Source organism: Neltuma alba, unplaced genomic scaffold (assembly GCF_004799145.2).
Source record: "Neltuma alba isolate B1F8T4 unplaced genomic scaffold, ASM479914v2 tig00008091_pilon, whole genome shotgun sequence".
In the NCBI taxonomy this organism is placed as follows: domain Eukaryota; kingdom Viridiplantae; phylum Streptophyta; class Magnoliopsida; order Fabales; family Fabaceae; genus Neltuma; species Neltuma alba.
This window is the reverse complement of record NW_021634944.1, coordinates 1-23,900: the sequence shown is the minus strand read 5'-3', so window position 1 is coordinate 23,900 and position 23,900 is coordinate 1. Positions and strand designations below refer to the sequence as shown.

General features: G+C 30.4%; 1 protein-coding gene and 1 pseudogene across 1 annotated transcript; one reads left to right on the top strand and one right to left on the bottom strand.

The window, feature by feature from the left end:
* The first annotated feature begins 16,742 nt into the window (after positions 1-16,742).
* LOC114753717 (probable serine/threonine-protein kinase PBL2) lies at positions 16,743-21,387 on the top strand. Its single transcript, XM_028942430.1, has 6 exons — positions 16,743-17,045; positions 18,317-18,624; positions 18,717-18,852; positions 19,329-19,465; positions 19,570-19,693; positions 20,359-21,387. The coding sequence occupies exons 1-6, from the start codon at positions 16,991-16,993 to the stop codon at positions 20,769-20,771; spliced, it is 1,173 nt and encodes a 390-aa protein (XP_028798263.1). The 5' UTR covers positions 16,743-16,990; the 3' UTR covers positions 20,772-21,387.
* Positions 21,388-22,467: 1,080 nt separating this feature from the next.
* Positions 22,468-23,815, bottom strand: LOC114753711 (cyclin-dependent kinase C-2-like; annotated as a pseudogene).
* Positions 23,816-23,900: the final 85 nt, after the last annotated feature.

Here is a 23,900-nt window from a genome sequence, read left to right as displayed (position 1 = left end):
GTAATAATAAGTGTTGAACAAACAATGACAAAAAATATACTAGCAATGACAAGTTTGATAGTATTTTTTTCCAAATATAATACAAAGATATTTTAATCATTTAACTATATTTACAAAATACTATATCAGGCACCATTTCCTTCTATGTCATTTTCAATTCTTAAGCGGCTGAATTGAAAAAGGATAATTTTAGGACTTTCTTTTTTTAAATTTTCCCAAAAAATAATTAGATGTATTTTTGAAACAAGACATTTTTTTTTGGTATTGCAAGGATCCCCAGATGAATTGCATTATCTATAACTTATGAACAATATTATTTATTATAAACTTATAATATTGTAATAACAGATAGAGGAGGAAGCTCAGGCGTCTTATTTCATACACTCGTGAACTGAGGAATAATAAATTCTTACACCAAATTCATTCTAACTTGTATTATGTTCTTGATTTACTTGCCCTCAGTTCTGAAAATAGGAGCTTGACAGGAAATTTATTTTGGTTTTAAATATAACCCATCACCCAATTTTACTTTTTAAATTTATAATTTCTTTTCAAAATATTCATGTTGATTGTACAGAAAAATTTTCATAAGGGCTAGTCATACTACACCCAATTAAATAGAATCTTTTTAAAATGTCAATATATATTTATTAAAAATAACTAACATAATTAATTTTTTAATATTTACAAATTAATTACTAAATTCAGCTTAGAGGGAGCATATTGAGAGTCAACATTGTCTACTTTTTACCTAAAAAATTGTCATCTGTTTATTTTTAGCTTAAAATTATTAACTTCCTCTTACCCCAGAACTGCCTATCCGTAATCAATTGGTCCCGCTTAAAGGAACTTTTACCCTCTGCACTATTTTAATACGGCAGTTATGGTTGATTTTTGTCACATAACAACAAAAAACATCACCATCATCATTATTATTATCTCCTTTCTTCTTTCACTATCTTCAATATCACAAAAATTGAGGATTTGAGATTATCTCACATTGAACATGTTTCCTTAAAAAATCTTAAAGTTTAAATTGTCCTAAAAAATTAAAGGACCCAAAATATTGTTACACATAAGAACTACAATTCAAAACTTAAAATGAAAAATCAGTATCAATGCCAACCAACCATTTATGAAGTATAAGGTTCATATCAATCCACGTTATTTATAAAATATGACAAATGGTGTGACTCATTTTCAAAATTTTTGTAATACCTATAAATTCATTTAATATAATAAATATTATATCTATAACAAGTGGTACTATATTTACAAATTACAAAGATCACGGTTCATTTTTCAACCTCTGTACAATACCATAATAGAACCAGCTAGTAAAATAAAATATTTAATAAATTATACTAATCATAATATATGAATATTATTAGAGCCGGCAATATGGGCCAACCTGCCAGTTATGGGTTGACCTGTGGTAGGCTTAAAGACCTATGGGCTGGTCCTAAAAAGACCGATTTCTAGCGGGCTGATAATTTTTCAACCCAACTCGTCAAGACTAACCCGCCAACCTGTCACTTTTTTTAAAAAAATTTTTTTGTGCATTCTATTTTCTTTTAATAAAATTTATTCTAATTCTTAAACACTTAAAATAAAATATGTATATAGAAATTATCATAAATAAAATATGAAATCCAAAGTTCCAAACATTTCAAAATACTACTATAAGCATACATGATTTATTATCATAAATGATTAAACATACATCCCAAATTAAAACATAACAAATCTAAATTTATAATAATACAAACACAATATTACAAATCACTATCAAGCGCTCAACCATGAACTACTATTCAATATTGATATAGTTCGAATAATGATAGGAAGATGTAAAATTAGTTTGTTAAGCTTCATAATTATAATCACATTTTTTTTGCTCAACTAATTTTGCCACAAGTAAAATTTATAATATAAAGTAAAAAATATATCACATTATGGTAATTTTAAATAATAAAAATGAGATAAAGGACCCAAGGAGTAAACATAATTATATTTGAGGGAGAAATTTTTTTTAAAAAAATAAAAAATAAAACCGGCCAACCGACCAACCCTGCAGGTTAGCCCGCCGCAGGTTTGGTCTTAACGGTTACAGACTCAAAAGATCCATTTTAAAACGAGTTTGATTTTTATCAACCTAACCTGTTACTTCTTGGTGGGTTGACGGGTTGACCTTTAGGCTCAACCCATATTACCGACTCTAAATATTATGGCTCATGTTGTCCTTCTTTCCTCAAATTTTGTGCAGGCATATAGAGACACTCTTAATTTATGGAGTATTTGGATAGAAACAAAATCATAGTTCTAAAAATATTTTTATGGTATATGAAGTAAATATATGAATAAATTTATCTCAATTTATAAAAAAAATATTTTTAAAAAGTACTTCTAATATAATCTAAAACACCCCGTAAATCTTTCAGTACAGTGCTAAAATGAAAATATTTTGAGGCACAAGTTTCTTCCAATTTAGGCTTCGGACGGTGATGCTCTTAAAGCATATTCTGCTTTTTCCTCTCACAAGGCCACAAAGAGAAGAATCTTTGTACCTTAATACAAACACGCCTTTTTATTCAATGTCTTTTCTTTGTTCTCTGTTTTCCGCACTCCTTTCTCAATCAATCACAAGAGACAAATTGTGTACCATCAGGTTCAGTACATGTCCTTATCAAACTGGCCTCTGATTTTTGCCATATATGGGCTCAAAAAGGAACAACCTCTAGAACACATAGTAATAAGAGCCGCATAACCCAAAAAAAAAACATTTGATTTCCCTTTTTTCAAACTAAAAAAAAAAAATTTAATTCATGGGTTGTTATATTTGTGATTTTTTCAAACAGATCCTTTAAGTTTTTTTTTTAATAATTGGATCCTTACAATTTTTTCAATCATAGACACTTGTGTATGCGACTAATGTAAATATTGACTTACAAGAGAAATGTAAGTTGTCACAAAATACAAAATAAAAAAGAGAATTTTAAAAATTAAACCATGAAATTAAATTAATTTATTATTAATACAAAAAATTATTATCCTGGTAATCATCTCCTTGCATCTATATATAATCTGTAAATTGGTTGATTTTGACTTTATGTAGATTCATGAGGTAAAGTTAAACCAGGAGTATGTTGAGCGAAGACCATGTCATCAACATCGTTTTGCTTACAAATTAACAAATCATGAGTACCAATAATTAAGAAAATTATAAAGACTCAATTTTTTAAAAAAACTACAAGGGATTTACTTTTTTTTTTTGGCTAGACACATGTAAGAGACAATATTGGGTACTAAATATGATAATTTCTACCTAATAATTTTCTCTTTGAAATGATAATTTCTACTGGGCCTGTGGCCCACTTTACTTGGCTACTTCTTTCATGGGCCATACTAAAACTGTCCATTATTTGCTTGGGCCCAACATGTACTTCTTGGGACACTCTTACCTGCTTGACAGTGCCCTTTAGCTAACAGCCTTCCTACAAATCTCATGGCCCAGAATGGGAGGTACAGCTAATAACGTTTTATGATTGGTGGGACTGGCAATTTGGATTTGGCAGTCAAAGAATAAAATATAATTTGGTTCTATTTTTTTTTTTTAAATTTTTTATTGTCATAATCATTATATAGCATAATACTTCTCCCTTTATATTTGATAAAAATGATGTTTTTCTTTATTCTTATGGTATATATCGATCAAGTTTTATAGCTAAACCATAAGATGTTACCTTGTATGAAAAAGTAAACCAATTATATCATTCATAATATATAAATACTACATATTATATTATACTATCTTTGGTCCTAATTATAAGAGTTGGTTGACTAATTTGATGAGATTAAGAAAAGAAGTTAAGTTAGTTATTTGTAATAAATAGGTGATGTCTTTTCCTAAAACATCCTTACTAATCAAGTGTATTGGCTAGAACTACAATTGTTAGAAGGACTACCTTAAGAAAAAAATACATAAATATGAGAGACAAAGTGGATTGGAGTCTTATATTTAGAATCAAAATAAAAGTCACACAAGGTCATATATTAAGAACCGGAGGTAATATTACCCTTTTGTGTTCTAGTTTAATGCATAATCTTTTGCTTCTTTTGGAAACTTTGATTTAGAAAAAATCCCCCCAAAAAAACAAACCTTCAAAACATCTAAATGACAAGTCAGTGGCTCCAGTTTCAATAACCCCAAATTAGCTCTAATGTATTCAAATGGAATTTTGAAATGTTGTTCTTTTCACCTTATTGCTTCTTACTTATTTTCCAAAAAAAAAAAAAAGGAGGCACCTCAACACTCGCTTTAGCAGCTAGTTGCTGGAGCTCCGTTGCAAATGAAGTGTAATATATAGCTAATGAAATGTAGTCACTAGCTTATGATATATAAACAAAATATTTATTACACTTGATTAGCAAATGCCACATATAGAAATTTACCACATTTTATTAATTATTTACTACACTTTATTAACAAATGTCACATTTAAATACTTACAACAAATAATTAACTATTTCCTACAATTTATTAGTTATTTACTATATTTTATTAGCCAACTTTATTGAAAAAATCTTAGCTACTGTGTCAAAGCTCTAGCTGCAGGCCACCAGCAACAGTGTTGAGGTGACATTTTTGTTTTTGTTTTTGTTTTTTTAAAGTGAGGAGAATTATGGTAGAAATATATCATTTCAAAATTTCATTTCAATGCATGGAAATTAATTTAGGATTACTAAAATTGGATTCATTGATTTGTGATTTTAATATTTTTAAGGTATTCTTTTAGGGATTTTTCCTCTATGCTTCCATAACAATGCAACCTTTATAGTCAATTTCTTGATTTCATCTTTGTTCACTACAATGTATAACTATATGTATTTTTTAATTTATATCCTCTGTCTCTCGCTTTTGTTATATATTTATTTCCATTAGATGTTACGGATAATTTTATTTATATTTTATGTACACTTAACAGGAAACCATTCGTTCAATTTGAAATACAAAATTTTACCAAGTGGCTAGTAAAATCACAACACAAGTGGTGCTAAAGAATTATCATAACCTTGGTGTTGCATATATCTATATATAACTTCTTAATGCCGAACATTTATCTAACAAGGATAAGATATGAGAGACTTTATCATGAGGGACAAAACTAATATTTTAGACTGTTTTTAGAGTGATAAACAAATTTGTCGGTTGAGTTGCTTATTTTAATTCTTATAATTTTAACTTATTTATAACATGGTGTCTTAAGTACAATTCATTGCAATTCAATACTTATGTTTTTGACTTGCTTAAGATATAAGTTTTGATCCCAATAGTGTTGATTTTTTTTTTAATGACAATAATTGTAACTAGATAAATTCAAAACGGAATAAACCAAAAAAAATAAAAGCCTGAACTCTTTTATTACCGTCTGCCTCCTATGAAAAAGGAGAGGGGTGATCACTGATCAAGGATATAAAAATTAACATCAAACCTATGTGAAAGTCGCACTAAATAACTAGTTAGAGAGTTGAGTTTTTATAAACATGACAAAAAATAACTTGCCAATTCCTGTTAATAAGAAGTTTCAAGTCATGAACGATTATGATCATCATCACAACTTCTAGAGGTCAAGTTGATTGCTTCAACTCAGCTTAAAAAAAAAAAGAAAAAGAAAAAAAGATGCTGATTGCCTCAACAATGTTGATTTTTGACGAAGCATTAGTCACACTGCTAGAGGAAATTTGTTCATGGCATCCTGCATTGGTGGACTGTAAGGACAAAAGAAGTCACAAGTTTGGGTATTTAATGTTTTCAGCTTGGAGTGAGTGGGACACACCAAAAGGAAAAGGAAACTAATTCAATATCGTTCTTTCGTCTGCCCCCATTATTTTAGTCAGGTTCTTATTTTTTTTAGAATTAAAAAAAAAAAATTAAGTTGTCGGCATTCACATTTCAATTAAAAAACTTTAATTTCGAGTTGTGAATTTTAAATGTTTGTGTGGAATGGTAGTTTCTCTTCCATTTTTTTTAATAATTTCAAAATTTTTGTTTTGTGTAATTTAAGATTAATGGAAATACTTAACCCTAATTTGTTTTGAATTGTTATATGACGTGCCATTTCAACTTTGAATGATCCCAATTTTTAAATTTACAAATCATTCTCACATTTTTTTTAGTTTTTCGTCTCTTTCTTTCTTATGGCCACAAATAACAAAAGAATCATTATCTCGTACCTTAAACATGTTTTTTTTTCCTTCTTTTAACTATATCTACTTTCCGCAATCCTTTCTTAATCATTCACAAAAGACATAAATAATTGTGGGCTATCAAGTTCAGTACATGTCCTTTGTCAATTTGGTCTGTGATTTTTGTATAAATATGAACCGCAGAAAGAAACATGATGGGTGACCCAAAATAAGAGCCATATATAAAAATAAATTTGGAAAGTGATGTTTGATGATTTCTAAAAAAACTAATTATTATTTAAGGCAGTTTATTTTAGAAATTTTTAAAAATATCAAGGTTTTTTTTTCGGATTAGAATTTTTCTGGATCTCAGTAATAATTTTTAATATTTTAATAATCAAATTTGATCTTCCCAAAATTCAAGTTTACTAATTTTTGTACTTATTTTCATTCAATTTTTCGCTTTGATTTTTTCAATACTAATTTCTGATATTTTTATGAATTTTTAAATTTTTTTAATGCTGAAAATATTAAAAATAAGTATTGAAAATGTTGAATGATAATTACCCCAAAAAAAAAATCAAAGCTCAACATGTAAAGAAAATAAAAATCCAATGATGAAAACTAATTAAAAAAATTAATATCAACCAAAAACCTTGGTCCAATTTTGAAATTTCAAAAATGTTTGGTTTTTTCAATTATAAATAATATTTTTTAGGTCTTTAAATTTTCAAATAATAATACTAATTGTCATGGGGCCTGTGGGCCATTAATTGAATTTCTTGCTTCATTTTATGGGCTACACCAAAGTGGTCCATATCACATAGGGCCCTCCTGGCGCGTGCTCATGGAATAGTCAGCTCCAAATGAAAGTGCTCTCTAGCTAACACAAATCCCCAAACCAAAAATCTTAGTTATAGCTAATCACCTTAGTCTCATTGGTCTACTATGATTAATAATTCATATGCCATTAGGTCTATTTTACATTCTTTTTTTTTTCCCCAAGAAGATGTGTCATTTCTGTTTATTTCGTCACTTAAAAATAGCATGTATCTCAGATATTTATTAATTCTTAATTTTTTTTAATTTCTACATAATTTTATGCTTACGAATAATGAATATAAATATCATATTAATATAATATATTATGTAAAATATATACCAAATTATACTATATACATACAAGTTATGAATAATATGGCTCATATAAACTCCACATAATACATGGTGAAACTAATTTAACTTATTTTTTAAATGCTAATGACTTTATGATTTAATGAAATGAAAAAGTTTTTCAATAAGTGAGAGATTGCGGATTTGATTTCGCTTATTTTCAAGTTGTACGTGTATACCAACTCCAGTTGATTTCTATTTATTCAATTCAATCCTATGGAAAGGCTTTTGTTTTTGTCAAGAAAGGTTCTTTCATTTGTCAAAAAGTCTTGTTACATCATGCATGACTATTAAAGATGGATAAATTTATTCATTTTTATATTAACCATGTAACATATCATATTGTAGTCAGGTTCTTTCGTCTGCCTCCATTATTGTAGTCAGGTTCTTATTTTTTTTAGAATTTTTTAAGAAAAAGTTAAGTTGTCGGCATTCACATTTCAATTAAAAACTTTAATTTCAAGTTGTGAATTTTAAATGTTTGTGTGGAATGGTAGTTTCTCTTCCATTTTTTTTAATAATTTCAAAATTTTGGTTTTGTGTAATTTAAGATTAATGGAAATACTTAACCCTAATTTGTTTTGAATTGTTATATCATGTGCCATTTCAACTTTGAATGATCCCAATTTTTAAATTTACAAATCATTCTCACATTTTTTTTTTTACTTTTTCGTCTCTTTCTTTCTTATGGCCACAAATAACAAAAGAATCATTATCTCGTACCTTAAACATGTTTTTTTTTTTTCCCTTTTAACTATATCTACTTTCCGCAATCCTTTCTTAATCATTCACAAAGGACATAAATAATTGTGGGCTATCAAGTTCAGTACATGTCCTTTGTCAATTTGGTCTGTGATTTTTGTATAAATATGAACCGCAGAAAGAAACATGATGGGTGACCCAAAATAAGAGCCATATATAAAAACAAATTTGGAAACTGATGTTTGATAATTTCTAAATATACTAATTATTATTTAAGGCAGTGTATTTTAGAAATTTTTAAAAATATCAAGGTTTCTTGTTGAGATTAAAAATTTTCTGGATTTCAGTAACACTTTTTAATATTTTGATACTCAATTTTGATCTTCCCAAAATTAATGTTTACTAATTTGTAGTACTCATTTTCATTCAATTTTTTGCTTTGATTTTTTCAAAACTAATTTCTGATATTTTTAAAACTTTTTTTAATTTGTTAATTCTGAAAATATTAAAAATAATTAATGAAAATATCCAACTTCGGCATTGAAAATATTGGATGATAATTACCCCAAAAAAAAAATCAAAGCTCAACATGTAAAGAAAATAAAAATCCATTGATGAAAAATAATTAAAAAAAATTAATTTCAACCAAAAACCTTGGTCCACTTTTGAAATTTTTGGTTTTTCAATTATAAATAATATTTTTAGGTCTTTAAATTTTCAAATAATAATAATAATAATTGTCATGGGGCCTGTGGGCCATTAATTGAATTTCTTGCTTCATTTTATGGGCTACACCAAAAGCGGTCCATATCACATAGGGTCCTCCTGGCGCGTGCTTATGGAACAGTCAGCTCTAAATGAAAGTGCTCTTTGGCTAACACAAATGCCTAAACCAAAAATTTTAGTTATAGCTAATCACCTTTGTCTCATTGGTCTATTATGACTGATAATTCATATGCCATTAGGTTTATTTTACATTCTTTTTTTCCAAGAAGAATTTCGTCACTTAAAAATAGTAGGGAGAATGACAGAAAAAGAAGCTAAAAATTATAAACTCCAAATCAGATTTGGTAATGCAATTTTATTTAGTATTGACAAGTCTGAATTTACAAATGACAACAAATTTTTATTGATATTCCTTGTTTGGCATTTACAAAATTCCAACTTCTTTTTTTTTTTATCATTGTCCCAAAATAGTACGTATCTCAGATATTTATTAGTTCTTAATTTTTTTTATTTCTACATAATTTTATGCTTACGAATAATGAATATAAATATCATATTAATACAAAATATTATGTAAAATATGCACCAAATTATACCATATATATACAAGTTATGAATAATATGGCTCATAAGCCCCATATAATGTGAAACTAATTTAATTTATTGTCTAAATGCTAATAACTTTATGATTTAATGAAATGAAAAAGTTTTTCAATAAGTGAGAGATCGCGGATTTGATTTCGCTTATTTTCAAGTTGTACGTGTATACCAACTCCAGTTGATTTCTATTTATTCAATTCAATCCTATGGAAAGGCTTTTGTTTTTGTCAAGAAAGGTTCTTTCATTTGTCAAAAAGTCTTGTTACATCATGCATGACTATTAAAGATGGATAAATTTATTCATTTTTATATTAACCATGTAACATATCATATAGCACATGCCATTTTTTTAGGATTAAACTAAAGAATCTCCCACAAAATGATAATTTAGTTAGTTTGAGCACATCATGTTCACACATAAGCATAATTTTGAAGAACATGGATAGTGTCTTCAATCAAAACTATACCATTGATAAGCAATTTATTTTGGAAGTCAACCTTCAATTATCTCACCTATGATTAAGGAGAGGTAATTAAGTCATTTAACTTAAAAAAATTCAAATTTATTCATACTCTAACCATGAATTAAAATTACACGAAATTTTGAATAGGAACAATCTTAAAAAAATGATATTATTAATGATTCAATTAACAATTTATAATAAGCACTACTCATTTTTTTATAAAAATTTTTTTATGCTAGGGATAAGATTTAAAAAGAACGAGTGGATTCAGTATGGTACTACTAATTGATTATTAAGTTCAGATTAATTTTTTCTTATATAAAAATCTGTACATGCTAGAAATTTAAAAATTAGATTATATGATTCATAAATATAGGCTGACTTATTGAGATTTCTATCTTGTATAGAGATAGATTAAAATATATATGTAAAGATGATTGCTATTTGCTATGAATTCATGGCTGCTCAATCGAATTAAATAAGTTGGACTGTTTGAGTTTGACCGATAAATGCCTGTATATTTAATTTCACATTGAATGATTGAGTTTGAAAATTAAATTCAGCTCATTGGGATGTCTTAATTTAGCTAATGGGACATGATATCAGAAGATTTTCTTCAGGTATTTATATGGAGATATGGCTTGTAAGTAATGCAATAATATTTATTATTAATTTAAAGATTTAGGGAATGAGACTAATTCATTCCATTATCCTAATTAAGCCGGCGGCTCCGTAAATGGTGGGCTGATTTAAACACTTACTTGTTAAACATGATTGAATTTGACCAATAATAAAATATTGTGTATTTTAATTGTCTTTTCGGCCAAACTCATGTATTTTAATTTGATATCGTATAGGGTAGAACTTAAATCAAGTTTATTGGGACTGTCAAGTTCTTAATCACAGTTTGTTATTTGTCCTATTTTTTTTTTCTTATGATCATTTAATCCTAAATTCATATAAAAACAGGAGTTAATATTATTTTTAGTTTTTAAAATTTGATTCTATTTTAGTTTTAATATTTGAAATTGAAAATGAGTGATTTCAGGGACTAAAAGAACTGTTTTTTAATAGCAAAATGTCTTTATTAACAAATTTGAAACAGGCTTAGGGGGAAAAAACATTACTTTAAGGACTAAAAGTATTTAGGCAGACCAAAAGAAAATCAAATTTCATGAAAAAAAATTATTAGTTTTAAATTCCAGAGAACAAAATAAAAACAATATAATATTTTAAGTATTAATTTGACATAATAATTAGGGAAAATTCCAGAAAAAGCCCTTGGAATATGCCAAATCCCAGATTGGGCCCTTAAATTTCGAAAATGACAGATTGGGTCATTGACCCAATATGTCATTTGTGAAATTCAGGCGAATTGACATTTTTGCCCCTGAGCAAAAGTGAGTAGTTATTCTCTAAACAAATCTAGGTAACGCTTACACTGTTCTAGTGATTACAAGATTCGTTGTAGTTAATAATAAGGTACCTGACAATAATAAGATACTTGATTATGAAAAAATGAGTAGTTATTCTCTATACAAATCTAGGTAATGCTTACATTGTTCTAGTGATTACAGCATTAGTTGTAGTTAATAACAAGACACCTGACTATGAAAAAGTGAATAGTTATTCGCTATATGAATCTAGGTAACACCTAAACTATTATAGTGATTCCTTGAATCATTATAGTGAATGAATAAATGAGGGCAAAATTGTCAATTCACCTGAATTTCACAAATGACAGATTGGGTCAATGACCCATTCTGTCATTTTCGAAATTTAAGGACCCAATCTGGTATTTCCTATATTCCAAGGACCTTTTTTGGGATTTTCCCTAATAATTAAAATACATCAATCAATCATCATCAATCAATCAATCAATCAATTATATTCTTAAAAACTTGTAATACCCGATTCGTTTAAAACGGGTCGGGTATGATATTATAAGATCTGAATATATTCAATTAATAATAAAATCTGAATAATATTTTGATTGGGATTTGGGTATATTGAATTAAATGAGAAGTATCATTATTAAATGAGATTTTAATGGAGGCTCAAATGAAGAAATTAATAATTAATTTTGAATTTTAATAATATTTTAATTGGGATTTGAATATATTAAATTAAATGAGAAGTATCATAAAATAATATGTCAATTGGGGTTTAAATGGAGAGATAAATAAATAATTTTAAATTTTCATATATTTCCCCTAAATTTCACATCTTTAATTCAAATACAATCTGAAGAAATAAAAAAAAAACACACTTCTATAAAAAATAAATCTTGAGTTATCTTAAATAATACAATTTATTAGAATTTAAAATTAATTAAATATTTTAGTCCGTGCATCACACGGCAGAGAAATTTCTAGTTTCATCTAAGTCTTGTCCCATCCAATAATAATGGTGTTTGAAAAATATGAATTCAACTCATTTGGTTGTCCTAATTTAGACAACATTGAGACACGCATTAGTCATAAGAAAATGAAAAAGTCAATGAGATGTAATACTCTTTAAAATACTTTTGAAGTCTTATTTATAAAACATTTTTAGTATATTTTACTCATATTAAGAAAAAATTTAAACTGTATTAACTTTTCATTAAAATATAATAACTTTTTAACATTATCTCTATTTAACATGCACACCTTTTAAAAAAACTATGTACACTATAATAAATAAATAACAAAATAGCATATTTATACTAAAAATTTAATGAAATGATTTATAAATAAAATTAAAAAAAAATTTCTCTCTGTCTTATAAAATAGGACTAGAGGAGTCATTCAAAACAATTAATGATTGTAACGTAAAATATCAAAATGAAATCTATGATCTTCGGTTAAATATACAATCTCATCTCATCCTAATAAAATTAGTTAAACTATCACAGAGTTTATTACTGTTAAATCTTCCCCTAATTGATGATTGGCATCTCTTATTATACATTTAAATTTTCCCCCCCATTCTTTATCTAATGAAAGCGGTATCTTTTTATTTATTTATTTAAAAAAGCATTTAATTACTAAGGAAGCGTATTATATTTAAGACTAGAAGTAGCATTATTTAAGGTATACCTACCTTATTCTTGGTCAAAAAAAAAAAAAAAGGTATACCTACCTTATTCATTAGAGTCAAAACATTATGCAATTTGCTTGAGACTCCATATAAATAAATATAAGAGAATATTCGTTTGGTTGTTAAAATATAGTTTCATATGTTTTACACAATTAGATATAAGTCTAAAACAGATTAGATTATCTATAACTTATGATTGGCATATTTTGCCATAAAAATTGGATAAATGCATTTGTTTTCAAGTTCATGTCAAGAATTTTAAATAGGATATAATTTAAGGAAATTATAATATCTAATCGATCCAAATATAAAATAAAATTTATTATATTGTTTCATTTTCTTGAGAGGACACCCTAAAATTTTTTTAAAATAAAAAAAATATTTTCGGACAAGTCAGGATAAAATTTTTCTCATACTTAATATAAGACCTTGTTTGACTTTTATTTTGATCTTAAATATAAGATCTCAATCCACTTTGTTTCTCATATTTATATATATATTTTTTAAAGTAGTCTTTCTAACAATAATAGTTCTAACCAATACACTTGATTAGTAAAAATATTTTAGGAATGACAACACTTATTTAGAACAAATAACTATCTCAACTTACTTTCTTAATCTTCTCAAATTAGTCAACTAGTTCTTATAATTAGGACCGAAGGTCATACTTACTTTGTGTACTGTAAAATTACTTTTAAAATTATGGTTTGGTTTTTATTTAAACACCGTAGTAATTGATATTGACAATAGAAAAGAAATGAAGAATTAGTCTAAGCAGGGAAATTGAAAGTCTAGCCGATGTGGGGGATGGTCCAATTCCACACTACTATTAAATGTTGGCTCTTGATCAATTTATTTTAACTTTTTCTTATCAATTTTGAGCATATTGTTATTATGTTGTTGCTTATTAGCCATGTCAAATTCCAAAGAATTTAAAAAAAATGTTTGGCGATATTGACTCAATGTGGATTAATTCTTTTCTTTGACAGGAGAATTTTTTCATTTAGTGAAAAGGATTAATCTCTTGACACAAAATATAGATACTTCTCCAATCATGGAGTAACTTGTCAATGTTGGAAAATCAAAGGGACTTATCTTAAAATGGTTTAGAATTATAGTGACAGAATTTTAAAATTTCAAATTATAAGGATCATCATAGCAAAATTTGATTGTTATTGTGACTCGAATTGGGAAGTATGCATTATTGACTCAAGAAATTTAGACACATGATATGTTGTGAGGTTGGTATATCAACTCTCGCGCTTAATATAAGACTCAATTGATTTATTTATAAATATTAAAAAAAGTTACTAAATTATCTTAAAATATTCATATTTATTGTTTTCCTCCAAACTAGCTAATTTATCACTCTTATAAATTAATATATAATCTAATGATACATATAAGTATTTTAAAGAGATTATCTCGTATATGTTATAATTAAGTAATTTAATAACTTTCTTAATATCTCTAAATTAATTAGTTAATCATTATATTAAAGACTAGATGTAGTACTTGTTAAGCTTGACAGATAGTTAGCAGATGAGGCTTTGATGGTGAGTAGCAGGATGACTATAAATAAATCTATCCAAGCTATGTAAACTGACTTTGTCTTCCCAATTTAATATGCATCCAAGCTGATAATAATAATGGGCTGGATTGGGGAAAAAGAGTGATGAAGCTAGAATCAGTCAAGACATAGAATGTGAAGAGGTCTATTCCATTGTGAATAGAAGTCAAGTCCACAAAATATCAATGACCAATTGTCTCAGTGGCAAGAATTTCTGCCTTGCGAAGTCTTAAATTTACATTATACGCTATGAAAAGATTCCACACAATAATGTTGGTCTTTTCATTAATTTATTTTATTTTAATAATTTTTTTTGTGTGTATTTTTTTGTTGTTGACGCTTTGCATTATAAATGAAAACTCAACACATAAAATTTTATATCCAACTCAACAGCAGATCAACCACATCATATATATATATATATATTATGAGCCATGTGGAAATAATTTTTGAAATTGTTTTGCCAAATAAAATAATGTAGAAGATTGAGAGTAAGCAAAAGGTATATCTTAATATTGGTCGTGGTAGGATTGACGAAAGAAAAGAGATGATTAAACAAAATTTTTAATTAATCTTATTATGGGCTTATGGCGGCGTTGGCAAGTCCAGACAGGGCTAGGCCGTGCGTCTATATTTTATTTCATTTTTATTTTTTTTAATAAATACTATTTTTGGTTCTAGTTATAAGAACTAGTTGACTAATTTGAGAAGATTAAGGAAATAAGTTAAATTAATTATTTTTAATAAATAAGTATTATCTTTCCTAAAATATTCTTACTAATCAAATGTATTAATTAGAACTACTATTATTAGAAGAATTACCTTGGAAAAAAATATATAAATATGAAAGAAAAAGTGGATTGAAGTTTTATAATTAGGATTAAAATAAAATTCAAATAAGATCTTATATTAATAATCGGTAGTATTTAATATGATTTGATCACGTGAATCGCTAATTACATCCCAATGATAATACATCTCATCATGCTTATTAGACGCGGCTTCAAATTCGAGTATGATGTTCACATTATATGTGTATGTTTAAATTATACTCCTCCTATTTTTAATATACGACCTAATTATTGAGTTGACTTTGGTCTTAAATATAAGACCTATTTTTCGTATTTATCAGTTTTTTCTAAATTACTTCTATGAATACTCCTTCAACCATAATCAAATAGAAGAAGGAGAGAGAATATTAAGGAAGATGATTATGGTATTTTAGAAAAAAATCCATCATATTTTTTGTAACTAACTAACTTACCTAACTTCTTTAATCTCATCAAATTAGTTAAATATGTTTTATATTAAAAACCCGAAGAGTATAAAATAAGAAAAAATATGACTGCATTCTCATATTCAAACTTTGAGGCATCTGATTAAAAACGTGTATATCTCTCTTGTTAATTGAATCATGCGGTTAGTACTTTTATACTCTATCATTTTTAGTTCTCAAGGTTTATCAAGACTTCATTGCCCCTAAAGTGGGCAAGATGAGAATGAATTCTAAGAAGGAAAAAGAAGTTGGCTGAGGGAAAAAAAAGGGGGAAAAACAGAAAAATCATGTTGAAAAACCAAAATAAGAAATTATTATCGCGATAACCGAATTATCTTTATCACTAATTTCGGGATTTATGAGTGATAGAATATTTTTTAGAAATGCGTTGAAGTTAAAAACTTTTGATTTTTTTTTTCAGAATAATAATTTTTCCAGGAAAAAAATCTTGCTGTATTTTGTTTAACCATCAGAATTTTACTCGCACGTGAGGACTGAGGAGCTTCAAAGTTCAAACTTGAAAACTATTGAGAGAGATAAGCTTTGTTGGTTGCCCGGAAGGAGGGCGGAAACTCGAAATCCCCTTGAAAGCTTTTGCAGCCGCCGCCTCCAGCATAGTTCACTGATTCTCAAATCTCAATTATCAAAAGCAGACAAAAACAATATTCCTAATCTCTAAGCAAGCTTTGATTTTTCATTGCCCCACGTCACTGGGTTGAAGATGGCAATGGAGTCTCTTTCCACAATTTCTATTAATCACGCTCAGGTAGGACCCATCTCAATTTTTTTTCCCTTCTTTTATCGATGCCATGTTTGTATTGATAGGCAAAGAATCAACCATTTGTACTCTTTTTATCTCTTGCTTCATTTTCTTCAATCCAAACGTGGTAATGAGTTTGGCCGGTATTACTGGAACTTTGAGGATCAAAAGAGAGAGGCGACTAAATTATTATTATTATTATTATTTTCATTCAACGGCTTGAACTTTCCCCGCACCGGCCACGCTTCCTCTTCAGTGAGCGACTTCGGTGCAATATTTATGGCCCTGTTGCGGACAATTTCGCCTCATTTTCTTGCTCACATCAACACTTCTCAATCTCATTTAGAGACTTGTTTCTTTCATCTTTGGCTTCCTTCTCCGATTTTCCTCATTGGGTTTCGTTGGTTTGGTCTAAATACCAAGGAGAAGGAGGAGTTGAAGACCCTTTCAACATGGGCAACTCCTGCGTGAAGCCAGTTGCTCATGTTAATTCCTCCAATTTTTCTGGTCAATTTTCTCTTCTGTTTCTTCAATATCCATATATGCTCGCCTCCTTCTTCATTGGCGTGATATAATATGCTCTTATAGAACAGTGATCAGTTTGTTAGGTTGATGCTGGTGATAAACTTGCTCAAATTTTGATTGAGTTTCCTATTTGGGGTTCTACTGCCTTTTCTATGGGTCCATGTGGTTTAGTTTTACATCTTACATTGAATTGGAAGCTATATATTAGGCTTGGATTGCTTGCCTGTCAAAATTTGAATGGAGTAGTGTCCATTTTTTCAACAGTACTGGAGATTCATAAATATTTCCCTTATTTTTGATTCTTCCAATTCTAAAGTTATGGCCTGCGATGTTCTTAAATGGACTCTTTTTTCACTCACTTAACCTCTGATAAATAGCTTTCTGGGTTTGCAAGGAAATTGGATTCTGGTCTCTTGGATCACTTGTTTATAAACCTCCAATTTTGTGATTGTCAAAACTTAGTGTCAGCAATAGAAGTATCCTTAAGCTTCTTTGCCGTGATTCAGGTTGTAATTTGCATTTTAAATGGGATATGTTATTTGAAATTGGTTAACATTTCTTTGATTTTCATGTATCTAGATTACTTTCTAAACTAGTTGGTAAAAACTATAAGCATTGGTTCTCCTCTCTGTTAGACTACCGAATTTTGTATCAGTCTTAATATGTATGTAAATGCATACAAAGGTTTATTATGCATAATGCGTTTAAAGAATTTGAAATCTAGACAAAAAAGCTAACACTTGTACGTTAACATTTATTGCGGATTGTGAAAGCTTTTTGTTTGCTTTCTACTTATCCACAATTTGGCACATATCTGATTTTAACTTAACAACTTAGAAGCACCATAACGTTTATAGCACTATGGCCATGTTCCAGCTGTTTCATTACCTATATATGCATTTGACTACCCAGAATTAATTTATGTCTTGATTATTTAAATTGAAAAGCAAATATCACCTGTATTTGCATTGAGTTTGGCATTCTGGTTCACCTGTTAAACTTCAGGGCTTTAGTACTTGGATTGGGTTTGGAATACTCAGTCATTCTCTGCATGACTATTAATCTTCTTGTGAAGTATCATGTTTGAAGAAAGTTTAATATAGGCTCTGTTTGGTTAGATGTTGTGCTTATTAAGCTCTCTTTTGGCATCGTAAATTCAATTTGTTGAAGTTAAATGTTATAGAGATGTGCGGTTTATTGCATAAGAAGTTATTCATCTAGCTTCTTGTAACTTGTGCCTCATTTGCTCTCAGGAAGTACAAAGTCTAGTAAGACACAACAGAATCACAATTCTTCAGAACAAAAAGCTGCTTTGCAAAGTTCAGTGTCAAATCCTGTCAGACCCATTTCCGATAGTCTCAATTCATTTAGCTTCAATGATCTAAAAGAAGCCACCAAGAACTTCCGTGAAGAAAATTTTATTGGAGAGGGAGGTTTTGGACGTGTCTTCAAGGGATGGATTAACAGCAACACCTTTGCTCCCACGAAACCAGGGAGTGGAATGGTAGTGGCCATTAAGCAGCTCAAGCCAGAAAGCTTTCAAGGCCACAAGGAGTGGCTTGTATGTACAATAAGAACCTTTGAATTAAGATGTTTTTTTTAATTGTTGGTCCTTCTAGGTATTGACTGATTTCCTGCCCTTCTTCTTGGCAGGCTGAAGTCAATTATCTAGGGCAGCTTCACCACGAAAATCTGGTGAAACTTATTGGTTATTGTTCAGAGGATAGAAATAGGCTTCTAGTTTATGAGTTCATGCAAAAAGGAAGCTTGGAGAATCATTTATTTAGAAGTAAGTGCAATAACTGAGCATATTGCCCTCCCATATTTTCCTTTATTTTTTCCAAAATTAAACGCATTTCATGACAGTGCATATTTTAAGAATATTTGCTGTTTGATGCACTTGAAAACTTTTGTTTTGGGAGAATCTCCCAATGAGATCTCTTTTTGTGTCCCTTTTCAAATAAAGCACAATGCTATGCGCATTTTGATCATTAAAAAGGCAATGGATCCGGTAAAAAAGTGCTACTCCAACAGTAATATCATGAGAATGATGTTCAAATTTGTCCAAGGATTAGGCTGAAAGGAAAAAAGGTCTCAAGGTTGACGTCACATGAAGCCTTTCGGTTCTCTTGATGCAGAATTTTCTAGTGTGATATCATTATCTATCTTCACTTTTCAAAACAGCCATAAATCATTTGCCATTGAATTGAACCAGAGTTTCATTTTATTCGTGTTATCCTAAACTTTATTTTTCCTCTCTGGCAGAAGGTGTTCAACCCATATCATGGGTGACCCGGATCAATATTGCGGTTGGTGTTGCTAGAGGACTAGCATTCTTACATAGCCTGGATGCAAATGTCATCTATCGTGATTTAAAGGCTTCTAACGTCCTACTTGATTCGGTATGTTGTGCTATGAAAGTTTGGCTTGTGAAACTGGAAAGTCTAAATTTTCTTATGTTTGCGCATGGTTTCATTCTGAAGGAGTTGCACTGAATTTTGTGTAGGATTTTAACCCAAAGCTTTCAGACTTTGGTTTGGCCAGAGATGGTCCTACTGGAGATAACACTCATGTTTCAACCAGAGTTATTGGAACTCAAGGTTACGCTGCCCCAGAGTATGTAGCCACAGGTATGTTAACCTCTGCTGAATCTGAGTTGCTCCTTTCTGATCAAATTTCTAAGGTTCATATCTCCTGCCTTACATGTACTTGGCTTTAAGAAAATCATTTTCTTAATTGGCATACATGAGAAGGACTGAAATAAGGTGTTTTCTGTGAAGAAAAAATTAGGGCACATCCTATAAACTTTATGTACTCAAAGTTATTATCCTTCTCTTTCTCTCTCTCTGGGTTTTTGGCCCCATTTCATGGTGAGAGGGATATCCTGCTTAATGAGGCCTTGTTCGATTCGTCCGAGGAGTGTTTTAGGAGTGGAGTCCTGAATGATCCAAGCCATGTATGAAAGTGCACCTTTAAATCACTTTGGAGAGAATTTAGTTCGGATAAAGCCAGCCATGATCATATCGTTAATAGTCAATAAAGTAAACAAAGAGTGGTCTTCCATTAGTGGCTTTGGTCGCACTGTCCCATATGTCTGTGGTTTAGCCATCAAACCACCTCTCGTTTTGATCTCTCTAACCGGTAGAGTCTCAGTCTTGCTGCAACATTTGATTAAGACAGGCAATTAATGGTTCAGTTTCTTGCAGTTTGCTATTTCCAGCCAGATTATATCCTCAATCTATAAACTAGATTGGCGTATCACTTCATCTTCTTTACTTTGGTTCTGACTGAACAGGTCACTTGACTTCGAGAAGTGATGTCTACAGCTTTGGTGTTGTCTTGCTAGAGTTGCTGACCGGTAGACGAGCATTAGAAGACGACAGACCTGGGTCCATAGAAGAAACTCTGGTGGACTGGGCAAAGCCTTTCCTCAGCGATAACCGACGAGTTTTGAGGATCATGGATACAAGGCTGGGTGGCCAATACTCCAAGAAAGGAGCTCAAGCTGCAGCTGCACTTGCATTGCAATGCTTGACCTCAGATCCTAGATATAGACCTCCAATGGTGGATGTTCTTGCTGCATTGGAAGCTCTCAGTTCCTCAAGTTCAACCCCAAGGACCCCAAAATCTTACAGTGAGAATTTTTCAATCAGGCATTCTAGTCCTAGTCATCCACAAAAGGCAATCAGGCATCTAAAGTCTGTCTGAGTCACTTGTTCTGTTGTCTCTGTGTAGAAGAAATGCTTTTGGGTTCCCTGCAGTGCCTATGTCCCCTAAGCTCAAGTGCAGTGCATTGGGAAGGAATAGATTTGCTATAAAAAAAAAAAAAACGAAAATAATATGGTCATTTGAGCTTTTGCACTTGAGTGATATAGGCACTGCAGGGAATTTAAATCCCAGTGATATCTGTATGATATTTGTATACATTCAGGGCTTGTTTGGATTGACTTATAAGTAGCTTTTCAAACGTGATTTGCGAAATATGAGATAAGCATGTGAGGAGAGTTTTGTTTCGGTTTATGTGAACTTACTCAAAAGTCTCTATTTTGAATGGAGCTCCCAACAAGCCGTGAAAGGCAGCTTGGTGCTTGCAGGCCCAGAGAAAGGCATGGCAGGATATTAACTTACTCCAACAAGTGCTTTGTTCTGTCTATTTTTTTTTTTGGGGGTTGGTAATTACTATTTTGTATTTATTGAATAATATGCCTACTTTCCTCAGCATGAGAATGCATCACGGGATTTGTTAATCACTGGAAAGGGCTAATAGCTGTCTTGTGGGAATACTTGAATATATGAGCAATATTTGAGCATTTTAATTCTTTCATGATTTTGGCTGTTGAACATGAAAAATTAGCATCCTCTTGAGCAGTACAATTAATATTGACACTAGTGTTTTTACTCCTTTATTTTTTTTTTAAAAAAAACAGTAACTTTTCTCTTGTAGGCCAAGTCAAAAAAAGGTTTTCTTACAACCAAGTATATGTAAGGCGTACAGTTGCATACGTGCAAGGTTGAATTTTCCTGATTTGGATTTTTCTTGTCTAGACTCTTTTTTTAATAAAGATATAAAGGTGTACGTACTCCTTATTCAAGTACTATCACATATTCATATAAATTTATTTTCGTATTTTGCCCAAATTTATCTTTCTCTGAAATTGACAGCAGAAGGAAGAATTTAAACTCTACTTCGATTGTGTAAATTATGTGTATTTTCTTTATTTTAGGTCCTTTAGTTTCATGAAAATGTTTTTTCTAAGAATTCTCTTAAATATAAATAGAGAAAAATAACTAGAAATAACAGATTATTAGAATGTGCCTCCATTAGATTCTAGAGGAATCATCTAAAAAGTAGGATGTTTTGAATGCATCTAGAAAGATTCAGACAGAAGACTAACATAGATGTGATGGATGACATTTTTTTTTTTACGTCTTTCATGTCTTCTTTTGTGATTCATGATTGGATTTTACCAATTGGATACCTTAAATTTTTTAATTAAGCACTTTATGTTTTACTAAAGGTTTACAACTATAATTATTTAATTTTTTATAACTCAAATCAATTTGTACACACATTCAACCCAAAAGAGAAAAAAGAAAGGGCGGCAATAAAAGAGTACGAATAGAACTAGCATTAGCGGCAATGGTAGCCACAGTTATACTTTTCAATCTTTCATCTGATTTACAAATTGGTCCTTGCGTTATATTTGACATTAATTAGCCCAATTCTAATGGCTTCGAAATATAACATGCATTATCCTCATAGTTAAAATACAATCCAATCAAATAAATGTTGAATAAATATTTCAAAACATCACAAGAATTCGATCTATGGTTTAGTATCAATTTGAGAATAGTCAACAAAGTAATATCACATAGCTGAAATTCTATTAGATGGGTATATAACATTTAAAGCAGGAACAATATATTTTGTGTTTTGAAACCATAAAGACTGAATTAATACCAATTTAAATACATGACAGATTAATCTCAAGGCATCCTACTGTGGCGTGTTCAATTACAAGACAACATAACTCTGGGGAAACTCATGACTCAGACAATAAAATGTATCCTCACAGGACTTTCTACAACACGAAGTGCCTCAATAAATATTATCCTAGCATACTGCCATAAACCAGTGGCACAAAATTTGGAAAAAAAAAAATAGAAAAGAAAGAGAAAATTACAAAATTATTGAGAAGTTATCTCTGCAGTTAAGGTTCCATAATTGACTAGATCATTAATGGTTGCATCATCATGGCTTCCAGGAACTTCCAGGTAATATGATAATATGATTTCATTAATATATACTCCTCATCGAATGCTAATATCAGTTCTTCAGTAATTCATAACTCCAACTGTGAATATTTCAATCATCTATTACTGACTTCTTGACATGACACTGACAGCAGTTGTAAGAATAGGCTTTTACTGCTGCCAACCATACTGCTGGTTGCGGTTTCCACCCATCATGTTTGAACCACGGCCAGCGCCTGAGCCACTGTATGGACCGCCTTGGGGATAATTAGGGCCTCCAACTCCATAGCCGCCACCACCTCCGCCTCGAGGACCTGCACCAGGCATGCCACTTGACCCGTACGGTGCTCCTCGGCCTTGAGGAGGATATGGCCCACTGCCATAACCACCTCCTCCACCTTGACCTCCACGGTTTGGGTGGTTGTATCCTCCACCAGGGTTCCCACCTGGGGGGTATCTTCCTGGCCCACCAGAGGGGCCTCGAGGCTTCCCGTAATGATGGCCAGGGCCTCCAGCAACTGTGGGTTGTGAGCTATGCATAGGGTTAGGACCTGGCCGCATTTGGGCATGAGGTTGCCCTGTCTGCTGAATGGGGGAAGACGAGTGTGTTGCTGAGGGTGCTGCATTTTCTGACGCTTGGCATTTTCTTCATGTTGTCGTTGTTGCTGCCGCTTTTTCTTTGTCTGAAACTCGTGTGACGACTCATATTTGGGTAAGCTGAGCCAAACATGGAACCAGTAACTTGAGAAAATTGGTGATGCATATTTTAACTGGGAAATGACTAGTGGAAAATATACAACAGAGTGCTTAAGGGGAAAAGAATCTGGCAATAATTGACTAAATAAAGATCATATAGATTTTGGGAACATATCATCGAGGTGGGGAAAACAATTGGGGGCAACAAAAAAAAAAACCCACAGAGCACAGCACCTGGAAGTCATACCTCTTGGGATCACATGGCAAGGGATCAGTCCAGAAATACTCAGCATCAGTGCATCCTTAGCAGTAATTCTCTGTTAAAAAAAATAACAATTTCCATGAAAGAAGATATATTAGAAAGAGAAGATTCATCTTGTACGAGAA

Coding starts and splice junctions, on each gene's coding strand:
- LOC114753717 (XM_028942430.1), top strand. CDS start 16,991: ATGGGCAACTCCTGCGTGAAGCCAGTTGCTCATGTTAATTCCTCCAAT. Junction 17,046..18,316: donor TAATTCCTCCAATTTTTCTG/GTCAATTTTCTC, acceptor ATTTGCTCTCAG/GAAGTACAAAGTCTAGTAAG. Junction 18,853..19,328: donor GGAGAATCATTTATTTAGAA/GTAAGTGCAATA, acceptor CCTCTCTGGCAG/AAGGTGTTCAACCCATATCA.